The sequence below is a fragment of the Protomyctophum bolini genome, assembly GCF_963924005.1.
Source record: "Protomyctophum bolini genome assembly, chromosome: 2".
Taxonomy (NCBI): Eukaryota; Metazoa; Chordata; class Actinopteri; order Myctophiformes; family Myctophidae; genus Protomyctophum; species Protomyctophum bolini.
The window spans coordinates 30,750,757-30,771,393 of record NC_137863.1 but is presented as its reverse complement, the minus strand read 5'-3'; the positions used below and the strand labels follow the sequence as shown (position 1 = coordinate 30,771,393).

The following is a 20,637-nucleotide window of genomic DNA, read 5'->3' as shown; positions in this document are numbered from 1 at the left end:
TAACATAATGCTTAAAACACCAAAAGCTTTTCCCGCCCAAAATGGGCTAGATAAAGATAAATGAGGATCGGGTGGGGGAGAGAGAGGGGAAAAGAAAAATGCCAAATTCACTCCTAATGTTGTACGCCAGTGTCACACGGCAAAAATAGCAGATATGCCTACATTATACAAGCTCCAGCATGTTGCATCCCTGATGCGTTAGTGAGCTTGTAGAACCGACGATGAAGTACACATCAGGTTTGAACCTATAGCTTAAAGGGCCACTTTCATCCCTTTTGCAACCAGATCTTTTTGTTGATCTGTTTGTCCAGTGTCCATGATGTCATAGGTCATAGGACACTGGGCTCACTTCCTTCCTGAACTACAATTCCCATAATGCTTTGGTGCACTGCTCCTCCTTGTGGATAGGGGGAGGGCTGTCTTACTGAGACTACCAAGCCCCCAGTGATCGAGGCTCTCCAGCATTGAAGCACTTGGCCCTAGTGGTTGGAGCTGCAGGCGGACCCGTGGATTCATGACGAGGAAACCCCGTGCAGCTGGTCTTTAACATTGAGCGCTAGATTGCACTTCTTGAAGTAGAGGGTTCTTCCGGGTGCTTCAAAACGCCACTGAGCAACTTCCACGGAAATGAATACCGTGGGGGCGGGGCTAACGCTCCGCTTCAGTCTCTATCCTTTTATTACTCTATGTAGTCCAGGAAGTAAGTGAGCCCATGCATGCAGTGTCCATGACATCATGGAGTCCATGGACACTTTCACACTTTGAAATACTAAAATATCTAAAAACACATATTACCCACATAAAAACCCCAGGAAAGTGTTTCTTCCCAAACATCATTAAAATAAGATCTGGTTGTAAAAGGGGTGAAGTGGCCCTTTAAGAGACAATGATATTGGGAATGAGCATAGCAGTCAGAGGGAGTGAGCAGGGTGAAAGAGATGGAGAACAGGGGGGTGGGGTGGGGCTTGTCAGGGATTGTATTGATTGTTTCTTCTGTGGTGTAATTGCAATTAAAGTTTGCAAAGACAGAGCCTAGCAGTGGATCGGTTTCACTGCTGGATGACATCCAGCAGGATTCATGGGAGCACTGATGCGATGTTACACATCTCTCAGCATCAAGCAGGGAAACCGCTAATAATACGCTGGGGACTTATAGCAGACGTGGGCATGCAATAAGTTAGTGCTCACACCTTAAGTGCATTTATGGAGTATTTTACAGACAAGCTGCCAGTCAGACTCCCACAGGAGTCTTCTTATCAAGTGTACAGTCAGGCTCACTGGCTCAGATCAAGAAAGATGTTTAGTATAATTGAGCAAATAGACATGCATATTAATATTATTATTATTATTACTGTTTTTCAGTTTACTTCAGAACTTCAGTTTAAAGGACCTGTATTCTGATCACGATACCCTACTTGTCATGTTTTTCTGCTTGGTCGGGTTGAAGATTTCCTTTTATTTGTTTTCAAAGACAGGCCACCAGAGACAATAGTGCAATTCTGTAAGCTCTCTGATAAAGTGTGAAGGAACAAGAAAACGGAAACAAAAAGTAAGTATAGGAGAAAGAAAAAGGATAAATTGTGTTTCCTTCACTGGCTTCCATTTGCTGCCCATACAGAACAAAGCATTGGTGATGGCAAGGGAATCATGGTATAGTACTCCCCTTATCTTCAGGACATGATCAAATCCCACAGGCCTCCCCGCTCACTTAGATCAACTAACACAGGACTCTTCCCTAAAACACAGTGGCCAATGCTCCACACGTACTACTCTTCTCACTCCTGTCTCCTAAGCTATGGAATAAACTACCTCTTGCAGTCAGAACTGCAAACTCACTCCCCACTTTAACCTTTTCAGACTCGACATCAGCCCCTGGCACTTCTCCCTGCTTTCATTACTTCTTGAAGTTCTTGTCACCTTTAGCATTTCTTTAAGCCAATTATCATATGAGTCAGGGGTGACATTTTCCACGTCAATAAAATGTGATGAAATTAACTGGGTAGTGCAGGCTATGAAAAGGCACCTCATAGACCTCCCATAACTTACTGGAATTGGAATTCCAAACATCGCCGTAAGGGGTCAGGGTTTAGTGTCTCACCAAAAACAGCTCCAAGAGCTTTACAGTGCTGACAGACTGACAGACAAGAAACTGCCAAAGGAGCCTATTCTATTTTCTATAGAGTTTACTGTTATAAAGGTTTAGAAATATACTGGCCTCTCTTCTGGCCCAGTATTGATGAAAGAGAAGACAAAAGGCTATTGTTGCAAACTGCCAAAACAGCAACAGCTGGATCAAATTTGACATTCAGGGAATGAAGCTAACATTCAACATTGTTCTGTAAGTTACTGTAACAAGAAGAACAAAAGAACAAAGCCATTTGAAGGATTGAAAAGGGGTTAGGGGTAGGGTTAGAGTTCATGTGAAATGTGTAGAGTGGGTAGAGGTTGAATGAGTGCAGCGATCTTGTGAAACCTAAAACATCTTGTGCTGTTATAATGCATTATTGTGTTGGAAAAACCTCATATTCCCTCATAGGAAGCTCTAAACAATTAATGGACAATGAATTAAGTATAGACCAAAGACCAAAGGCCCATTCAACTCACACAACTTCAATTATGGCGTGCAGTAGGTTTCAAACATACATGAAGGGGGACATGCACATTCATGATGCAAAATCTCAAGCTTATTTTTAATGCAGCAGCAGTCACAGAAACAAAGGCGTTTTGGCTATAAGGGGTTTGGGTAAAGGAAGCACTGACGAAGTTGTGACAGCTACATTAAAATAAGCATGAAACCTGTTGTTTGGTAATTATTTTATTTTTTAAATCACACCAGTGTTGACAAATGAGTACTTTGGATTAAATTATCAATTCACACCGCAGAGATACAGTATATAGTTTAATTTTAATGAGGTTTAAATCTTTTAGCAGCTGCCCTGACAGCAGTTTGGGCATTTTGTGTTGGCATAATCAACAGTTGCACTCGTGATAATAACCCCAGTATAGGACTTAATATCGTCGAACCCAATCAAAGCATCCCATTAATTTATTTTGGAAGCTCAATTTCCTGCCATGCGTGCGTGAGACATCTTTATGAGAACCAAATCAACCGTTCATTAACAGGGGGGGAAGCAGTATCAAGAATAAACATCTTTAATTATACATGTCCCCAGCATTTCCCCTCTTTGATCTATACACCCATTTTGATTTATGCCTCTGCAGGGAGAGAAAATCAGACCAGAGAACAAACAGGGGATGAGCAGAGACGGATCGAGGGAGAGGCGGAGGAGGAGGTCAGTCCAAACTCTGTGAGAAAATGCCAGAAAACCTGTTGTTGTGGAAACACTCGAGGGCACCAGAACGGTTTTCCCTGCTTGTCGTGGGGAACCGACTCAATTACCAGAGAACATGGCTATCTCTTTAATAGGGCGATAAGGTAATAATAGGCTACAAACTCCATGACACTTTTAATGACTTCGGGTCTAATTAACCACATGGACCCTGGAGCGTCCCCATTCTGGGCATGTGATAATATTGTAGGCAAACATTCGCATGAACATTACAGATCTACAGGCTCGGAATTTCTCACAAAGTGACACGCTGTGAGTTTAGATGAGCTGTTTTCAACATGATTTGGTGTAGAGGGAAAATGGGAAGGGACCACCAGAGACCCTGGTCAATGAATTATAGGGTTTCCATAAAAGACATGCAATGCAGAGACTTCCCTATTTACCAGAGGGGCATTGTTGTAAAGCTGCTCCATTGCCTGGCCCGTTAAGAGCTCTTAAATGGGCTGTGAAAGTTTTAATATACTTTTTTTTTCTTTTCTTTTTTCACTGAAAGACTCAGGATTACGATAAACTAATCCATCTACAATAGCAATGTTCAATGTCAAAGAGTTCAGAAGGAAACATGCCTCTATATTTGTGTGGGTTGATGAGGCAACAGTGCTTCATCTCATTAGGCCTACTTTGTAGGTTTAATGCAATGTTTTTTTTATATTTTTATTTAATTTTTTACTGTCATTAAAGCAGCAACATCCTGAAAGGATTACTGTAGCAGCCTACTGGCACCCAAGGATGTCATGGTGTATTTAAACTGTTTAATCCTTTTGAACTACATGAGAAATGTCTCCATTAACAAAATATCCAGTGCATTCCTCTATGGAACCTGTCACTTTGTTAACCTTGCAATGCTGTAGCTCCATATAGTGAATGACAGTGGTGTATTTATTTATTTCCCTCTGAAACGTACTCAACATGGTGAGGTTAACAGTCCATAAAAATAAGTTTGAGGTTTTGTTGTTCTATTATAATGTGCATCTATTATAATGTGCATTGTTAAACATAACTGCATTCTTTCAAACAAAAGAAGCAAAGAAGAACCACGTGTGTACAATCACATTCAATTAAAAAGAACAAAAGTTTCTTCATTGGCAGAGTCTATGTTTTGAATTTGCACTCTGTCCGTCAGCTACTCTCCAGCACTGTTGGCACACACTCCCTGGATGCTAGAGCAGCTCAACATTTTCACATGGGCCTGTTATAGGCCACCAGGAGGCAGATTTTTTCAAAACACATTTTTGAGTGGTGCAGCCACTCCAAGGAACAGCAATGTGTGTCTGTCTGTCTTTCTCTATGTCTGTCTGTCTGTCTGTCTGTTTAGAGTACCGACAGGTGACAAAGTGGCGCTGTTGAGTTTTTAGCAGCCATTAGGTGAGTTCAGCTGTGACAGTACAGTCAGTGGAGGGACCCCCCGGGGACCCACACACGATAGAGGGACCCCCCGGGGACCCCCACACGGTAATCTTTCTCCACCGTTTCGGACACAGGGCGACACGTCGGTTTTCAAATCAGCCTCATGGTGGTGTTATAACAGGTCGATTTGCATAAGACTTAAGGCCAATAACCCTTTGCCCTGCATTGTTCACATCTGCCTTGAAAAAGTCTTGTGACTAAAATGGTTATTATGTAACATTATATAACCAGAATTAAGAGTTTGAGGCCATGCACAGTAATGACTCCCATTATGTTTATGTGCATTTAGGCATGAATCTCAGCATTATGCATAATTTAAAAGTAACATTCTAACACATTCTAGGATCCATCCATCGGAGTGAAGGAAAAGTAAAACAAACAAAATCACAAATTTCTCTTACTGTATACTGTGTTTGGAGTTAAATATGTACAGCTTGCAAACGGTTACATCAGTTCATTGTAAATAATAATAATAATGAAGGGGGAAAAAAACTGTCCACTTCCAGCACTATGCTCATTTGAATTAAAGTGGCTTTGAAAATCATCCATGGACAAGAATACGGGTGACATCCCTAAGGGTGAAAGACAGCATTTTGATCTTGCACTCCTTATTAGAGGTTTCCTGCAACCAGATGTTATTCATTTTGTGGGGGGGGGGGGGGTGCAGTCCAGATGAGTTTGTATAGCAGCTTCTTAAAGTTATCTCAGCATTTGTTAAGTAAAGTGGTCAGTCATTCCAAAGTGTAGGTGCTACAAATGCAAGGATATTCAGATGCTATACTTTCATGGCAGATGAAGGCACCCTATAGCAGCCAGAATTGTACGCTGACTTGTGAATGTTACAGATAAGACCTAATGTCAACGAGTTCTCAGACACAAGTCACAGTAAGGTTTTATCAGTATAAGTGCATTGATGACGTTTGTATGGACGTAGTGTTGGGTGCTTGCACATACGCACACATGGCATCAACGCATGGTGTTGTGTGCAGGCACACTAGTCTTTGTCCTTTTTATCATTCATTTTTTAAGAGCCTGCCCAGGGACTACAGATGAAATTTAGCTTCGGCTAACTCTGGCCCATTTACATTGATGTGAAAACTGACATGTTGATTAATGAGCTTTGTCCCTGTCAAATAAATAAATAAATGACGACACAGGCAGCCACACATAATAATTCCTTATGTCTCGCCTGTACAAGAGACAGCGGTAAATATGCACGTGGGACTGTGTTTCTATATTTGCTATTTTTGTAGCCATGCATATTATGGGTGTACTGGCATTAAATATTTTATTACATTTATTTAACTAGTAAAAACACATCTTTTACAAGTGGGAACTGGCCAAAAGGCAGAAATATAATTACACGTCAATGCTACATTGTACATGTCAAATTACACAACGCCAATAATACATCCATGGCACACCTCAAGGAACCTATATAAATATATAAAACATATCAGTAACCAGGCGCCATGACATACTGCGCCTGTACAACTGTGATGTATTGTAGGCTTATTCTGCATTCAAATAGTTCCAAACTGTTCCAAACCTGGACTGGATAATATACCTGCTATTTGTCTCAACAACAACAATAACCGCAATTGGCTATACATTTCACAGGCAGTCATGTTTTTGTTTATTTTTCAGCTAAAAGGTTAGCTATCCTATGCTATCCTTTTAAACATTGATATACAGTATAGCTGGGCCATTCTACACAGAGCATGATCCATTTGCCATTGGTCACACCAGGGGGTGTGAGGCCATTGGCTATGATAACGTGTATGTCTGTCTGTGTGTGTGAGAGAGACCACAGGTGCATACCTGGCTGCTGACACAGAGGAAGGCTAAGCACACATTCCAGATCAACTGAAGGTCAACATCAGCTATAAAAGAAGGGGAGTTTCTTTACAGACACATTTTGGAACACTGCAGACATGCTCAGGCTTTTGGTGTTGACCACTTTTGCAGCCATGGGTAAATGCAGACACCTGCACAATACGCACGCACGCGCACACATACACATGCACACACACACACACACACACACACACACAGACACACACACACACACACAGAGGGTTTTACTTTTTGTCCCTCGCTCGCACACTTTCATTCTCCTTTCTCTTTCTCACCTTTTCACACACGGCAACGCACACACAGAAATGCATTTAAATGATGTAACAGTATTGTTTTGGCACAGCTGTGAAACTATTTGCCCAATTAGTTGACATTGTTTTCTGCTTATCTATGTGTGCTCCTCAGTGCTGGCTGACCTGGAGCCTCAGCCCAGGTATCTCAACATTGTTGAGGAGAGGGTTGTGGGAGGTGAGGTGGCCAGTCCCAACTCATGGCCCTGGCAGGTAACATTTTGCAACACACATACACAGCAATGTCCTCGTGTGCATAACCCAGAGAGAGTTAAATGCTACGTATACCAAAATGGACCCTTACTTAAAAAAAGGTCATGCCCAAAATAGGAGCAATACTGTAGGTTGAAAGTCTCACATGTGTAGCCTATATACCTTGTATATACAGTACACAGACATTTTGGAATTCTGCTCATGGGATTTGAACCCTGTGGAAATTGACATCTTAAAGTTCAACTAATGTTGATATGATGATAAAATGGACCGTGGTAAAAACATTAAAAAGTCTGCACACAGCTCTGCTCCACAGTGTTCCGTTTATGGTGAAAACACTGATATTACAGGGTTGACGACGTTTCAGTCATTGTTGGAACACTCATCGCAGAGATATTAGGCTTTTTGGTCGTCAGGCAGAGACTCTGAGCCAATTCTGCTACACCTGGTCATTATTTAACCCTAACCTTAAGCTTGGTATGAGAATTTCTTTCACTAGAACCGTGTGTTTTTGTTTCTCTCAGATCTCTCTTCAGTACAAGTCTGGCAGCAGGTTCCACCACACCTGTGGAGGAACCCTGATCACGACATCATGGGTGATGACTGCTGCTCACTGTGTGGACAGGTAACATACTGTACAGTACTGTTTGTAGTAAAGTACCAGCCTTCTCTTTATTTTATTGGTCGTGAATTTGAGTTATCCTCATACAGTAGTTCCAACATTTGGCTTAATGCCTCTAAAAACGACGAATAGCAGTTTAAGTCCACACTAATTATCCATTGAACTTAAAATGTTATTCATCCATAGTACTTGGCCACATCGTTGGCCACCTCATTTTTTTTTCCTTCTACACCAAATGTCTTCTCTGAAACAAATATATTTTTTCCCAGAATGTTCTCCTATTTTTTAGGATGTTCATCTAGGGTTCAAGTGGTTAAACACAAAAAACATGTTTTGTGTATGAAGCTACTATTAGCTCAAAATCTATGTTTACCAAAATACAGAAACAGCCTGCCATTTGCCGTTTGCCCACATACCGTAGCTAAAGTATAGACATTTGGGTTTGCGTTTAGTGAAAAACTAAACTAAAAATAATCTCTTATACACTCGCACACAAAAAAGAAAGAAGTATAAAGCCTGTAGTGAGGGGGTGATTTTCAACGAGGACAGCTGTGCTGCGTTATACAGAATGTTTGGGGAGTGATCACTATCACTAATGATTACGAGGCACAAGCCACTGGGTTAGATGACAACTCAATGGAGAGACTGTTATGTTGTGACTTCTTTCTGACAGCAATGGAAATCTAATTTCACTGTGACAGCAATGGTGTTCAAATTATACCAGGCATCAAGGCATGATAAAGTCTCAGTCTGTCGTCTTGTGTTGTTCCTAGGTCTGATGTGCCTCATTATATTCACTGAAATGCCATTTTAAACATTTCACGTCAGGCCTCTGTCACTGACGGGAGTATGCATCTTTTGAACCGTGTGATTACGCCAAATACGGTATAGGAAATAGGAATGCCTTCCTTTTGAAAGGCATTTTAAGGCAAGCACTTAAATGCATACCACAGTAGCATTATCAAAGCAGTATGCAAAGTACAGTACAATTGGAGGCCTTGAAAAAACAAAGTGAATTAGCGAAAAAGGATAGATGGATGGATGGATGGACAGACGGACAGACGGACGGACGGACGGACGGACGGCTGTTTTATTATCCCTTTGAGAAATTATGTCAGCACCTTTCTACATGTAACTTTAGTACAGTATCATGTTAATTACAAATACAGTACACACATTTGCCTTACAATATAACATGTATAGGCGAACATGTCAACTGCATCTAGCACACACACACACACACACACACACACACACACACACACACACACACACACACACACACACACTACACAGTATATGGATTATGGACGAGCAGCAGAGATAACGTTTACATGCTGAACTGAGTGCTATACGGTTATGGTGATCATAGTTGTGACGTGAACATGTCTGTCTTTCTACAACAGATCCAGGACGTGGCGCGTGGTTGCCGGTGAGCATGACCTGAACGTCAACAGTGGCAAGGAGCAGGTCCTCAGTGTCAGTAAGGTCTATATCCATCCCAAGTGGAACTCCAACAATGTGGCCTTAGGGTGAGCAGGCACATCATTCTATCAGTTAGCATATAGATGTCACAACTCATTGTGGTTACACCAGTCGTTCCCAAACGTTTTCATGTGAAGGACCCCCAAATTGACACTAATTAGCCAGTGGACCCCCATTTGAAGAGATAATGCCAGGGACCCCTGTAAGAGAAGATTTTTACGTCTCTAGCAGTGATTCTCAACCCGTTTAATGTCAAGGACCCCCAGTTTGACATGTATTAGTCTACGGACCCCCATTTAATGCCCCAGTTTATTGTAAAATTAAGGTTAAATTAACTCTGAGAGTGTACAAATGGAACCAAATGGTCGTTAGCGTCAAAGGAACCACTAGGTTTCCTTTGATTCCTTTGGTACACCAGGGTTTACAGTTATAATCTGAAGATGATCTCAGTGTCTTTGCAGATACGTTCAAAGTCAATGTTCTGACACACGGTAGTACAGGGGGTGTGTCAAGGTTTTTTTATGTTATTATATTTCTAACTTATAGAAAAGAAACTGTTTGGATTGACATTTTGGACTAGTTACTAGTCCAACTGGCAGCCAGCAGTCTGTTGGCTTCGCTCAACATAGCCTCGGAAACCCAGACATTTTTATGCTCAACCCAACACCTACCCTGGCTGTGCTTCATTTCCCTTTTGGTATCCGGAGAACTCGCCAGTTTACCAACTCGCCGCGATATATTGCATTTTAGTTTTACCTCACCTTCATTTAAATTGCATTGAATTGAGAGAGAGAGAGAGAGAGAGAGAGAGAGAGAGAGAGAGAGAGAGAGAGAGAGAGAGAGAGAGAGAGAGAGAGAGAGGGAGAGGGAGAGGGAGGATAGTTGTTTAGAGTCAACACTAGAGAAAGTAGGAATGCTAAAAGTTTCAACACCAAGTAGTACAGAAACAATGTAATTCATTAGTAAACAATTCCTGTAATGGTAGGCCTACTTATCATTGGTACTCACATACTCACCTTTATTTCTAGCTGACCATTTAATTGCACAGAATAATTTGATCACTTTGGAAATGAACTACAACAGCTGTGAGTTTGACATACTACATTGATGAGGAATGCTCGCCGTGGCGACTTGGTAAACTGGTGAGTTCTCCGGTATCCTTTCCGTTTAGATGGGACATCGCCCTGCTGCGCCTCTCCGATCAAGCCACCCTGAACAGCTACGTCCAGCTGGGCTCCCTGCCTCCTTCTGGACAGATCCTGCCCCACAACAATAACTGCTTTGTCACTGGATGGGGACGCACTGCCAGTGAGTATAGGATATCATGAGCGGTGCCTTGGATGAGTTGATCTGCTGCAGCCTGCACCCCACCGTCTTTAGTATTTGATGATGACGTATGATGATTATGATGTAGTCACTACATAAATGACTATAACGTCAGGGGTGGGAAACTTAGACGATGGAGAGAGCCACTATATTTCCACACTCACTCCAGAGGGCCACCATATTTCCACACTCACTCCAGAGGGCCACTATAGTTCCACACTCACTCCAGAGGGCCTCTATAGTTCCACACTCACTCCAGAGGGCCACTAGTTCCACACTCACTCCAGAGGGCCACCATAGTTCCACACTCACTCCAGAGGGCCTCTATAGTTCCACACTCACTCCAGAGGGCCACTAGTTCCACACTCACTCCAGAGGGCCAATAATGTTTTGCTATTTTCAAAGGGGAATCCTGAAAAGTAACCTTTTTATTTAATTTAAAATGCATTTAGTTATAGTTATGTTAGTTTTATGAACTAAATACAAATATATTGGACATAAAAAAAGCATTAAGTGCCCATGTATGCACTACAACTACATTGTAGCTGCCCACATGACGTCCTAGTAATTCATTTTGCCATCGACTTAATGGGAATTTGGGGGCGGAATAACAATGCTTAGACACGCAAACACACAAAGCCACGCGTCGGAGCGGTTAGCAACACTCAAAAATGCAGTAGTAAGAGGCTTTAGGACTAACTTGTTCCCGTCAATCATTTGTGTGTTTTGAAAGCAAGCACCTTGCTCAGGGCACAGACTAGTACATGACTGACAACAACTCACACCAGGATGAAGTACATGAAACAAAGGCGACCATGTGTAATAAATAAGTGTAGGGGTGGCGAAAGGCAATCTCTCAGAGATGACGGCTCTACAGGGGGGCATTGGGCGGGAATAGCCCACGCAGATTGGACTTTGTGCCACTCCAGTCGAGATTCATGGCCAGTCATTATAATGCTCAACATAATTGCATTTGTTTGTTGTTGGTGGTGCTGCATAATAAGCCTACTTGTAGCCTTTTTCAACGCATCACTGTGTTTATTGTATAGGCGAGTATTTGTTATAAAGAGGTGTTGGAAAAAGAATGTGGGCTTTGGAAAATTGCACACTTTATCTCTGTGATGGCCAGTGTATAAAATTAGACAGCAGTATATTAATAGTGTAGGCTGCTAGTAATAGTACTGTAGTGGTAGTAGTAATAGAAGATGTGTGCCTAATTCATAGTCCATCCCTCGGCCAAAATAGAAAAATAGCTCACAACGTGACACATCGACGATGGTGGCGCGTTGATACGTTGTCTGTTTTTGGCATGGGGCTCCACCGCATCACTTAATATGAATCAAGCTTTACTGTATTCATACATGTACTGTATTGTACTCAAGGCTTTTTGCATGTCTCTTTTCCCAGCTGGTGGCAACCTGTCTGCCCAGCTGAAGCAGGCCTACCTCCCCCTGGTTGACTACAAGACCTGCAGCAGCCGCGAATGGTGGGGAAGCACCGTGAAGGCATCCATGGTCTGTGGTGGAGGCGGTGCCGAGGCTGGCTGCAATGTGAGTATAGAAAAGAAAAACTACAACTGAAACTATTATCATAATTGTCATGATATACTGTATGCCTTAAATTAGCAGGCTGTTTGTTTGCGGCGTGGCTCCCCATGAGGGCTAAATTTAGGTGACAGAACTTGTTCACATATTTTAAACTTTAATGTTAGAATGGAAGTCAATGAGACTCTAATCGGGCTGCAATTAGCTTATAAATGACAATGTCTGCCAGTACGTGTTTTGAGTCCCGGGTATAGGACATAAATCTTACCGATTGCAGCTTTTAATGAAGATGTTTAATTTGAGTCAATATTTACACTATGCAAGTTCAAGTTTTACTTTGTGGCTTCAAATTGAACCAAAATGCAGAAAAGCATGCTTTATAAATAATCACACACACACGTGTTGTGTTGCTATGACTTAAGGGCCTTTCAAACGGGACGCGAGGAACGCAGGCGTTGTTGCCTGAATCAACGACAGGTCTCCTCCAGGTCTGCTCAAGAGGGGCGCAACAACGCAATCGTAAAAAAAAGCTAAACAGTATCCAGGTCTGGTGAGTCGCGGGCGTGTGCACGAAACGAGCACACGCGCAACAAATGCACGGGACCGTGCTCACATAATACGCTTGTGTTGTCGCACCGCGACTGCTCCCCAGAGCTCCGCGCAAAAACGCAGGTCTCCTTGAAAATGAACTATAGTCGTGTTATATCGCTTCATGTTTGAAAGGCCCTTTAATCACACCCTTGTGTCCTTTCTGTCTGCATACCAATAGGGCGACTCTGGTGGCCCTCTGAACTGCCAGGTGGATGGTAGATACGTCGTCCATGGTATTGCCAGCTTTGTGTCCGGCTATGGCTGCAATGCTCCCAAGAAGCCCACCGTCTTCACACGTGTCTCTGCCTACATCGATTGGATGAACTCGGTCAGTATAAGATCCATAACTAATGAAGTGATCTCATACAGAAGCATTTTTTTATGAACAACCAGCTTCAGTATAGAAGCGATATCATGTATGTATGTACTCAAAAATAAATGGTTTGTAGACTAAAATAGAAATTTCAGTGCCACTCACTAAATCTCAAAAATCTTTCATGGTGTCACTTTTTATTTCTTCAAAATGTGTACATTTAAGGGTTAATGTAAGGTCTATTATATTATTAAATACATGGTCTTTCTCTTTGTTTCCAGATCATGTAAGGAGGAACAGAAGAATTAAGTCTGCATTCAACTATATGTCCATCAATCTTTTCTTTGTATAGTCTCTCATGTGCAGAAATAAACACCAATCAAACTCATTGTATTTACTACTTTCTATCATTCTGAATAGTCTGTTTTATGCAGCATTTCAGCCTTTTAATGATTCATGTGACATCAGAGGATGTCACAATTGCAAGTGCACTGTATGATTAATGGCTGCAAGTATAGCTGCAAGTAGTTGCATGTTGCAAAGAGTTCCTGGAGTTGCGTGGCGAATCATTGGTGTGGTTTAATGGGCCTCATTCTTTGCCACCGGGTGGACACCAGTTTTGGCCCTCGCTGCCACCATCATAATACAAAGAAAGAAAATGAGAATCCATTGTGCACGTCATGTGCATATCGTCACTTGCACCCCGGATTAGATCAATTAAAAAAAAAAACATTAAAAAAAACAAAAAAAACATATATAAAGGCGTCCTGTGGCATTGTGGGAGTGTTAAGGCTAGTTCAGATTTTTTTTAACTTAGGCTAAGTTGTATGAAATACTTGCATATAGTGGTTGCAACTGTATTAAAATTGTTCCGTGGTGGGAGTTCTGCTCTGGTTTTGGTCAATATTAAGTAGTTCCGGTCATTTTGTGGGGGGGGGGGGGGGGGGGGGGTCACAGGGGGCAACGCAGTAAAAGTAAATCAGATCAAAAATGAACAAAAGTTGCACTAATATTTTAGAAATGGGTCAACAATACAAATTACGTTAGTTTTGTGGATTAATTTACTTTTAATGCGTGGCCCCCTGTGCCCCCCACAAAATGACCGGAACTACTTAATATTTCACCAAAACCAGAGCAGAACTCCCACCACGGGACTCGGGCAATCAATTAATACAGTTGCAACCACTATATTAATGGCAAGTATTTCATACAGCTTAAGTAAAAAAAAATCTGAACTATCCCTTTAAGGGTGGCACTAGAGGAGATGCAATGGGGTTACTTAAATCAGCAAGGTTGCGCCTCGCCTGATTATGCATCCCACCAACGTTCTAGGGTAGACCCGCCTCACCATGTGGCTCCCGGGAGGGCATAGTTTTACCGTTCAGGTTAGGTTTAGGGGGGTGCATACTTAGTTTAGACTAGTCATTGGTTAGACATGGGTTAAGGTTATAGGTTTAGGTGTGCTGCCCCGTGGGAGGTTAGGTTTAGGGTGAGGTTTTGAGATAGGTTGTAGTTGTAGGAGTAATGACTGGTCGCAAAAACAAGAACTGTCAATCACAACGACTACTGGCCAATCACAGCAGGGCTTTCCTAGAACGTTGGTGGGATACATCCAGTATAGATAAAAAGAGAGAAGGATCCGGGCACACAAAGTTAAAAAATTAGGAACGCCTTTATTAAATTAGAAAGGCAACTGCCAACATGTTTCGACCTAACAGGTCTTCATCAGGGCAGGCTGCCCTGATGAAGACCTGCCTTGTGTCCAAAGACACCCTGGACGAATGCTATTGGTTGGGACCAGACTTCGGGCCACAGCGGGGGTGGGTCTTACTCAAAACCCACGTGTACAACAATTATTCATTCCCACCAACAAAATTAACTGCACCAGAAATTCATATTTACATCAACTACAAACAAACAATACTTTTGTTCTTAGAGACCCTATATGACATGCAAATTCATACATTGGGGGATGAAGCTGCGAACAGTCGACGCCAGCGTCCTCACTTCCCACATTCACACACCAATGGTGGCAAGCTCACACCGACCGAGTCATTGGAGGCAATGTAGGGTTTCAACATGTGGACAGGAGGAGCCGGGATTCTAACCGCCGACCCAGGGATCATTGGACGACCTGCTCTCCTGAGACACAGTCGCCCATCAAGTCTAAAGTTAAGCCAAAAACAAAGCCATAGATAGAGGATCGTTTTTTCTGGGCCTGCACAGCGACACTACAGACTATACGCACAACTGTGTTTCTGTACAATTTGCTATTCTGTATGATGTCTCACCTGTACGAGAAACTACAGTATACGCACAAGGGACTGTGTTTCTATATTTGCTATTTTTGTAGCCATATGTATACTGACATTGCACACATTGGTTATTATTAGTATATATGACATACTGTATATGATCTGTTAATTCTGTTTTCCTTGTTTTCTTTATTTTCTCTCAGAGAATTTCACCCACCTTTTTTGAGACTGTAAAACTGTGATAACAATGAGAACATCATATAACTGAGAAGATACTGATATTTTATTCCATTTTCAATCTGCATTAAAATTGTTCAAAACTGTTCCAAATCTCGACTGGATTATTATAGACCTGCTATTTGTCTCAACAACAACCACAATTGGCTACACATTTCACAGGCAGTCATGTTTTTGTTTATTTTTCAGCCAAAAGGTTGGCTCATGCTATACGAGTATATGATCCATTTGCCATTGGTCACACCAGGGGGTGTGAGGCAATTGGCTATGATAACGTGTATGTCTGTGTGTATGTGTGTGTGTGTGTGTGTGTGAGAGAGACCACAGGTGCATACCTGGCTGCTGACACAGAGGAAGGCTAAGCACACATTCCAGATCAACTGAAGGTCAACATCAGCTATAAAAGAAGGGGAGTTTCTTTACAGACACATTTTGGAACACTGCAGACATGCTCAGGCTTTTGGTGTTGACCACTTTTGCAGCCATGGGTAAATAAATGCGCCCGCACGCACACACACACACACACACACACACACACACACACACACACACACACACACACACACACACACACACACACACACACACACACACACACACACACACACACACACACACACACACACACACACACACACACACACACACACACACACACACACACACACACACACACACACACACACACACACACACACACACACACACACACACACACACACACACACACACACAGGCTGTACCCTAGCCCTTATTTTAGAACTCGAACTTCGGCAGGAATTTCCGAGTGAACATTCGGACCGTTTCTAATTAATTAAAAAAATAACCGTCTCGATCAGAGCGCACAGCGTGTCTCCCCCGCTATTTATCAATCTCTGTCGTCTCTCCCAACACACACAGACACACAAACTTTCTCACCTTTTCACACACGCACACAAACACTCGCTTGGAAAAACATTTAAATTATGTAACAGTATTGTTTTGGCACAGCTGTGAAACTATATTATGCCCAATCAGTTTACATTGTTTTCCCATGGGTGCTCCTCAGTGCTGGCTGACCTGAAGCCTCAGCCCAGGTATCTCAACAGTGTTGAGGAGAGGGTTGTGGGAGGTGAGGTGGCCAGTCCCAACTCATGGCCCTGGCAGGTAACTTTTGCAACACACATACACAGCAATGTCCTCAGTGTGCATTTAACCCAGAGAGAGTTAATTGCTATACCAAAATGGACCCCTAATTAAAATCTTTTAAAGGTCATGCCCAAAATAGGAGCAATAGGTTGAAAGTAGCACATATGTGTAGCCTATACAGTGTATATACACAGACATTTTGGAATTCTGCTCATGGAATTTGAACCCTGTGGAAATTGACATCTTAAAGTTTGACTTCATTCATCCATTCATCAATTTATCTTCATATAATTGATCCTCACTAATAGTCATGATAAAATGGGCTGTGGTAAAAACATTAAAAAGTCTGCACACAGCTCTGCTCCACAGTGTTCCGTTTATGGTGAAAACACTGATATTACAGCGGGTTGACGACGTTTCAGTCATTGTTGGAACACTCATCGCAGAGATATTAGGCTTTTTGGTGGTCAGGCAGATACTCTGAGCCAATTCTGCTACACCTGGTCATTATTTAACCCTAAGCTTGGTATGAGAATTATGGCATTTCTTTCACTAGAAAGGTGTTTTTTTTCTTTCTCTCAGATCACTCTTCAGTGGAAGTATGGTAACACATGGCGCCACACCTGTGGAGGGACCCTGATCGGGACATCATGGGTGATGACTGCTGCTCACTGTGTGGACGGGTAACATACTGTACATACAGTTTGTAGTAAAGTACCAGCCTTCTCTTTATTGGTCGTGAATTTGAGTTATCCTCAAAGGTCAAACATTACGTTTAAACCCTATATAATCAACTTAAACCTTATGTTAACCAAACCCTAAAAAAAAGATCCCTCCTTGGCCAACTCATTTCTTCCTTCTACACCAAATGTCTTCACCGAAAATAGCCAATCTATATTTTTTCTCTGCTCCCAGGGAATCGTATTAGTACTTTTATATTTTATATGTACTAATAACATTTCCTGGGAGCAGAGAAACAGTGTGCGGGCATCCCTTCCTTTTCATGATTGGATTCAATGATTGGAGATCACTAACGAGCATAGAACGAGTTTGACACTTGTACGGCCCAGTCAGTCAACTCAGTGCACTTGAAGTTCAAAGGGATCAATTAAGAGCTCCTGCCAAGCCAAGGAATGTCAACATAAACAGTGGAACAAAACCAAAATACACAAAGTTCCCTATAATGCCTTTAACAACAATATGTCTGTCTTTCATTCGCAAAAACACAGCCCCAGGACGTGGCGCGTGGTTCTTGGCGAGCACGACCTGAACGTCGACAGTGGCAAGGAGCAGGTCATGGGTGTCAGTCGTGTCTATATCCATCCCAAGTGGAACGCAAACTTCCTATCCTCAGGGTGAGCAGGCAGATCATCCTAACATTCATCATAGATTTCAAATTGTGGTTACACTGCCTGTTTGATTTTCTTTGGTATACCAATTAGTTTACAGTTATAATCTGAAGGTGATCTCATTGTCTTGGAAATGCTGTACTAAGAAAGAACATAAAATAAATGTTTTCTCTGACATGCGGTAGTACTGGTGTGAAGGTCTTTTTTATGTTATTGTTATTTTATCTAACTTATAGAAAAGAAACAGCTAATGAAAAGTTTGGGTTGACATTCTTTTTTTTGTTTGCCTATATTTTTTATCCCATGATTTTGCAACCCATTGTTTTCACCCAGTGTCAATTATCTAATGTAATCCTGGGCACTACACTTCCTCTGCCAACCTGGGCCTTGACTACTCACTACTGTCAAAGTAACTATAAGCCTGTTGTTTTCCCTCAACCCAACACCAACAGCTGAATGTGCTTGATTTCTGTTTAGATGGGACATCGCCCTGCTGCGCCTCTCCGCTGACGCCACCCTGAACAGCTACGTCCAGCTGGGATCCCTGCCTCTTTCTGGACAGATCCTGCCCCACGACAATAACTGCTTCGTCACTGGATGGGGACTCACTTCCAGTGAGTTGGATATCAAATTAAAAATCACATCCGTGTGAAGTGAGGGGCAAACTTATCATACATCATCCATTCATTGTCAGTGAGTTGTTTGTGTTAAGACAAAATTGCCGATTTGCTCGTCTAGGCCTACATATGACGTAAATTCTCAATGGCATTTAATATTAATGGCAACAAAAATATACACTATAGCTGAATATACAAAAATCACACCCGTATGAAGTGAGGGGCGCTCTTATCATCGTACATGTCCTACACATGTTTGTGTAGGGCAGAAATAGCTGGACATACTGTAGGAGGGGCCACATCCCAGTGTGAAGTGAGCGGTTGATACAAATACAAATAAAGAGGCTTTAGGACTGGGTTTCCGAGGCTATTAGGACTGTAACTTGTTCCCGTCAATCATTTATTTGCCTACCCACACCAGGATGAAGTACATGAAAACAGAAGCGACCATGTGTAATAAATAAGTGTAGGGGTGGCGAAAGGCAATCTCTGTGATGGTCAGCTGTACCAGACAGTAGTAATAGTAATATGTACTGTTGTAATAGAAGATTTGTGCCTAATTCATATTCCATCGCTGGGCGGTGTCCCTCGGCCAAAGTAGCCAATTTACTAGCTCGCAACACGACACATAATTTAGGCGCGTTGTCAGCTTATACGTTGGCTACTTTTGGTGCGGGACTCAAGCTTTACTGTATTCTTATATATTTCTCCTTCCCGTCTCTTTTCACAGCTGATGGCAGCATATCTGCCCAGCTGAAGGAGGCCCATCTTCCTCTGGTTGACCACGCGAACTGCACCCACCCTGACTGGTGGGGCAGCACTGTGAAGACCAGCATGGTGTGTGGCGGAGGTGGTGCCGAGGCTGGCTGCAATGTGAGTATATAAGAAAATCAGACCTGTCTGAACTGATCGGTGGTGGTGGTGCTGTGTGTGTGTGTGTGTGTGTGTGTGTGTGTGTGTGTGTTAGGGCGGCTGTGACACTTGGTGCCAAGCAACGCTATTTCCGTACTTGGACATACAAAGGGAGGGAGGGACGGACGGACGGACGGATAGACAGAGCTGTTCATTGTAGTGGCTAGTACCACTCAAAAACTACAACTGAAACTATTATCATAAGGTCATGTGTGTCTCCCGAGAGGGCAAGAGAGATTAGTGCCACATTTAGGACACAGAAGTATTATTTGTTCACATATAGTTTTAATGGAATTTTAATTTACTCGTTTATATATTATAAGCCTACTTTATATTTTAAACTTAAAATTTAGAATGGAAGTCAATGAGACTCTTCCACGAATTGCAGCTTTAAATCAAGATGTTTCATTTGAGTCAGTATTTATACTATGAGAGTTGAAGTTTTACTATGTGGCTTCAAATTGAACCAGAATGCAGAAAAGGGCAGAAAATAATCAATAAATAATCAATCAATAATCAAAATCTTCATCATGCTTTATAATTTCTCTGGCATGTGCTGCTTTATCAGTAATTTGACCCTCGTGTCAACATACTTTCTGTCTGCATACCAATAGGGCGACTCTGGTGGCCCTCTGAACTGCCTGGTGGAAGGGAAATACGTCGTCCATGGTATTGCCAGCTTTGTGTCCAGCATGGGCTGCAATGCTCCCAAGAAGCCCACTGTCTTCACACGTGTCTCTGCCTACATCGAATGGATGGACTCGGTCAGTATAAGATCCATAACTAAGATATAGCCCTATGTACTCAAAAATAAATGGCTTGTTTTGCAGACTAAATCTTTCATGGCGTCACCATTTTCTTGCAAAATGTGTACATTTAAAGGACCACTTCACCACTTTTCAACCTATCTTCATATTCTTCATAGGCTTTCTAGTCCTGAAAAGTATCGTTCTCACGATAATGAAAATCTAAATATTGTTGTAAAAAAAATCTTGTTTAAAAAAAATCTGCCTAATGATGAGGTCACTGGAAGACGTAGAAGAAAATCGTGCAATTTTTTCATGATTATTAGTGAGGACCTATTATATGAAGATAGGTTGAAAAGTGGTGAAGTGGTCCTTTAAAGTTTAAGGTATTCACG

The 20,637-nt window shown here is 42.1% G+C and overlaps 1 protein-coding gene across 1 annotated transcript; it reads left to right on the top strand.

Moving 5' to 3' along the window:
- Window positions 1–6,679: 6,679 nt before the first annotated feature.
- On the top strand, window positions 6,680–20,290 carry LOC308333899 (transmembrane protease serine 9-like; the record flags this gene model as incomplete). The annotated part of the gene is made up of 13 exons (XM_080790416.1): window positions 6,680–6,731; window positions 7,020–7,117; window positions 7,642–7,742; window positions 9,146–9,271; window positions 10,396–10,532; window positions 11,958–12,100; window positions 12,864–13,017; window positions 16,539–16,636; window positions 17,201–17,301; window positions 17,848–17,973; window positions 18,445–18,581; window positions 19,315–19,457; window positions 20,111–20,290. The coding sequence occupies exons 1-13, from the start codon at window positions 6,692–6,694 to the stop codon at window positions 20,288–20,290; spliced, it is 1,584 nt and encodes a 527-aa protein (XP_080646542.1). The 5' UTR covers window positions 6,680–6,691.
- Window positions 20,291–20,637: the final 347 nt, after the last annotated feature.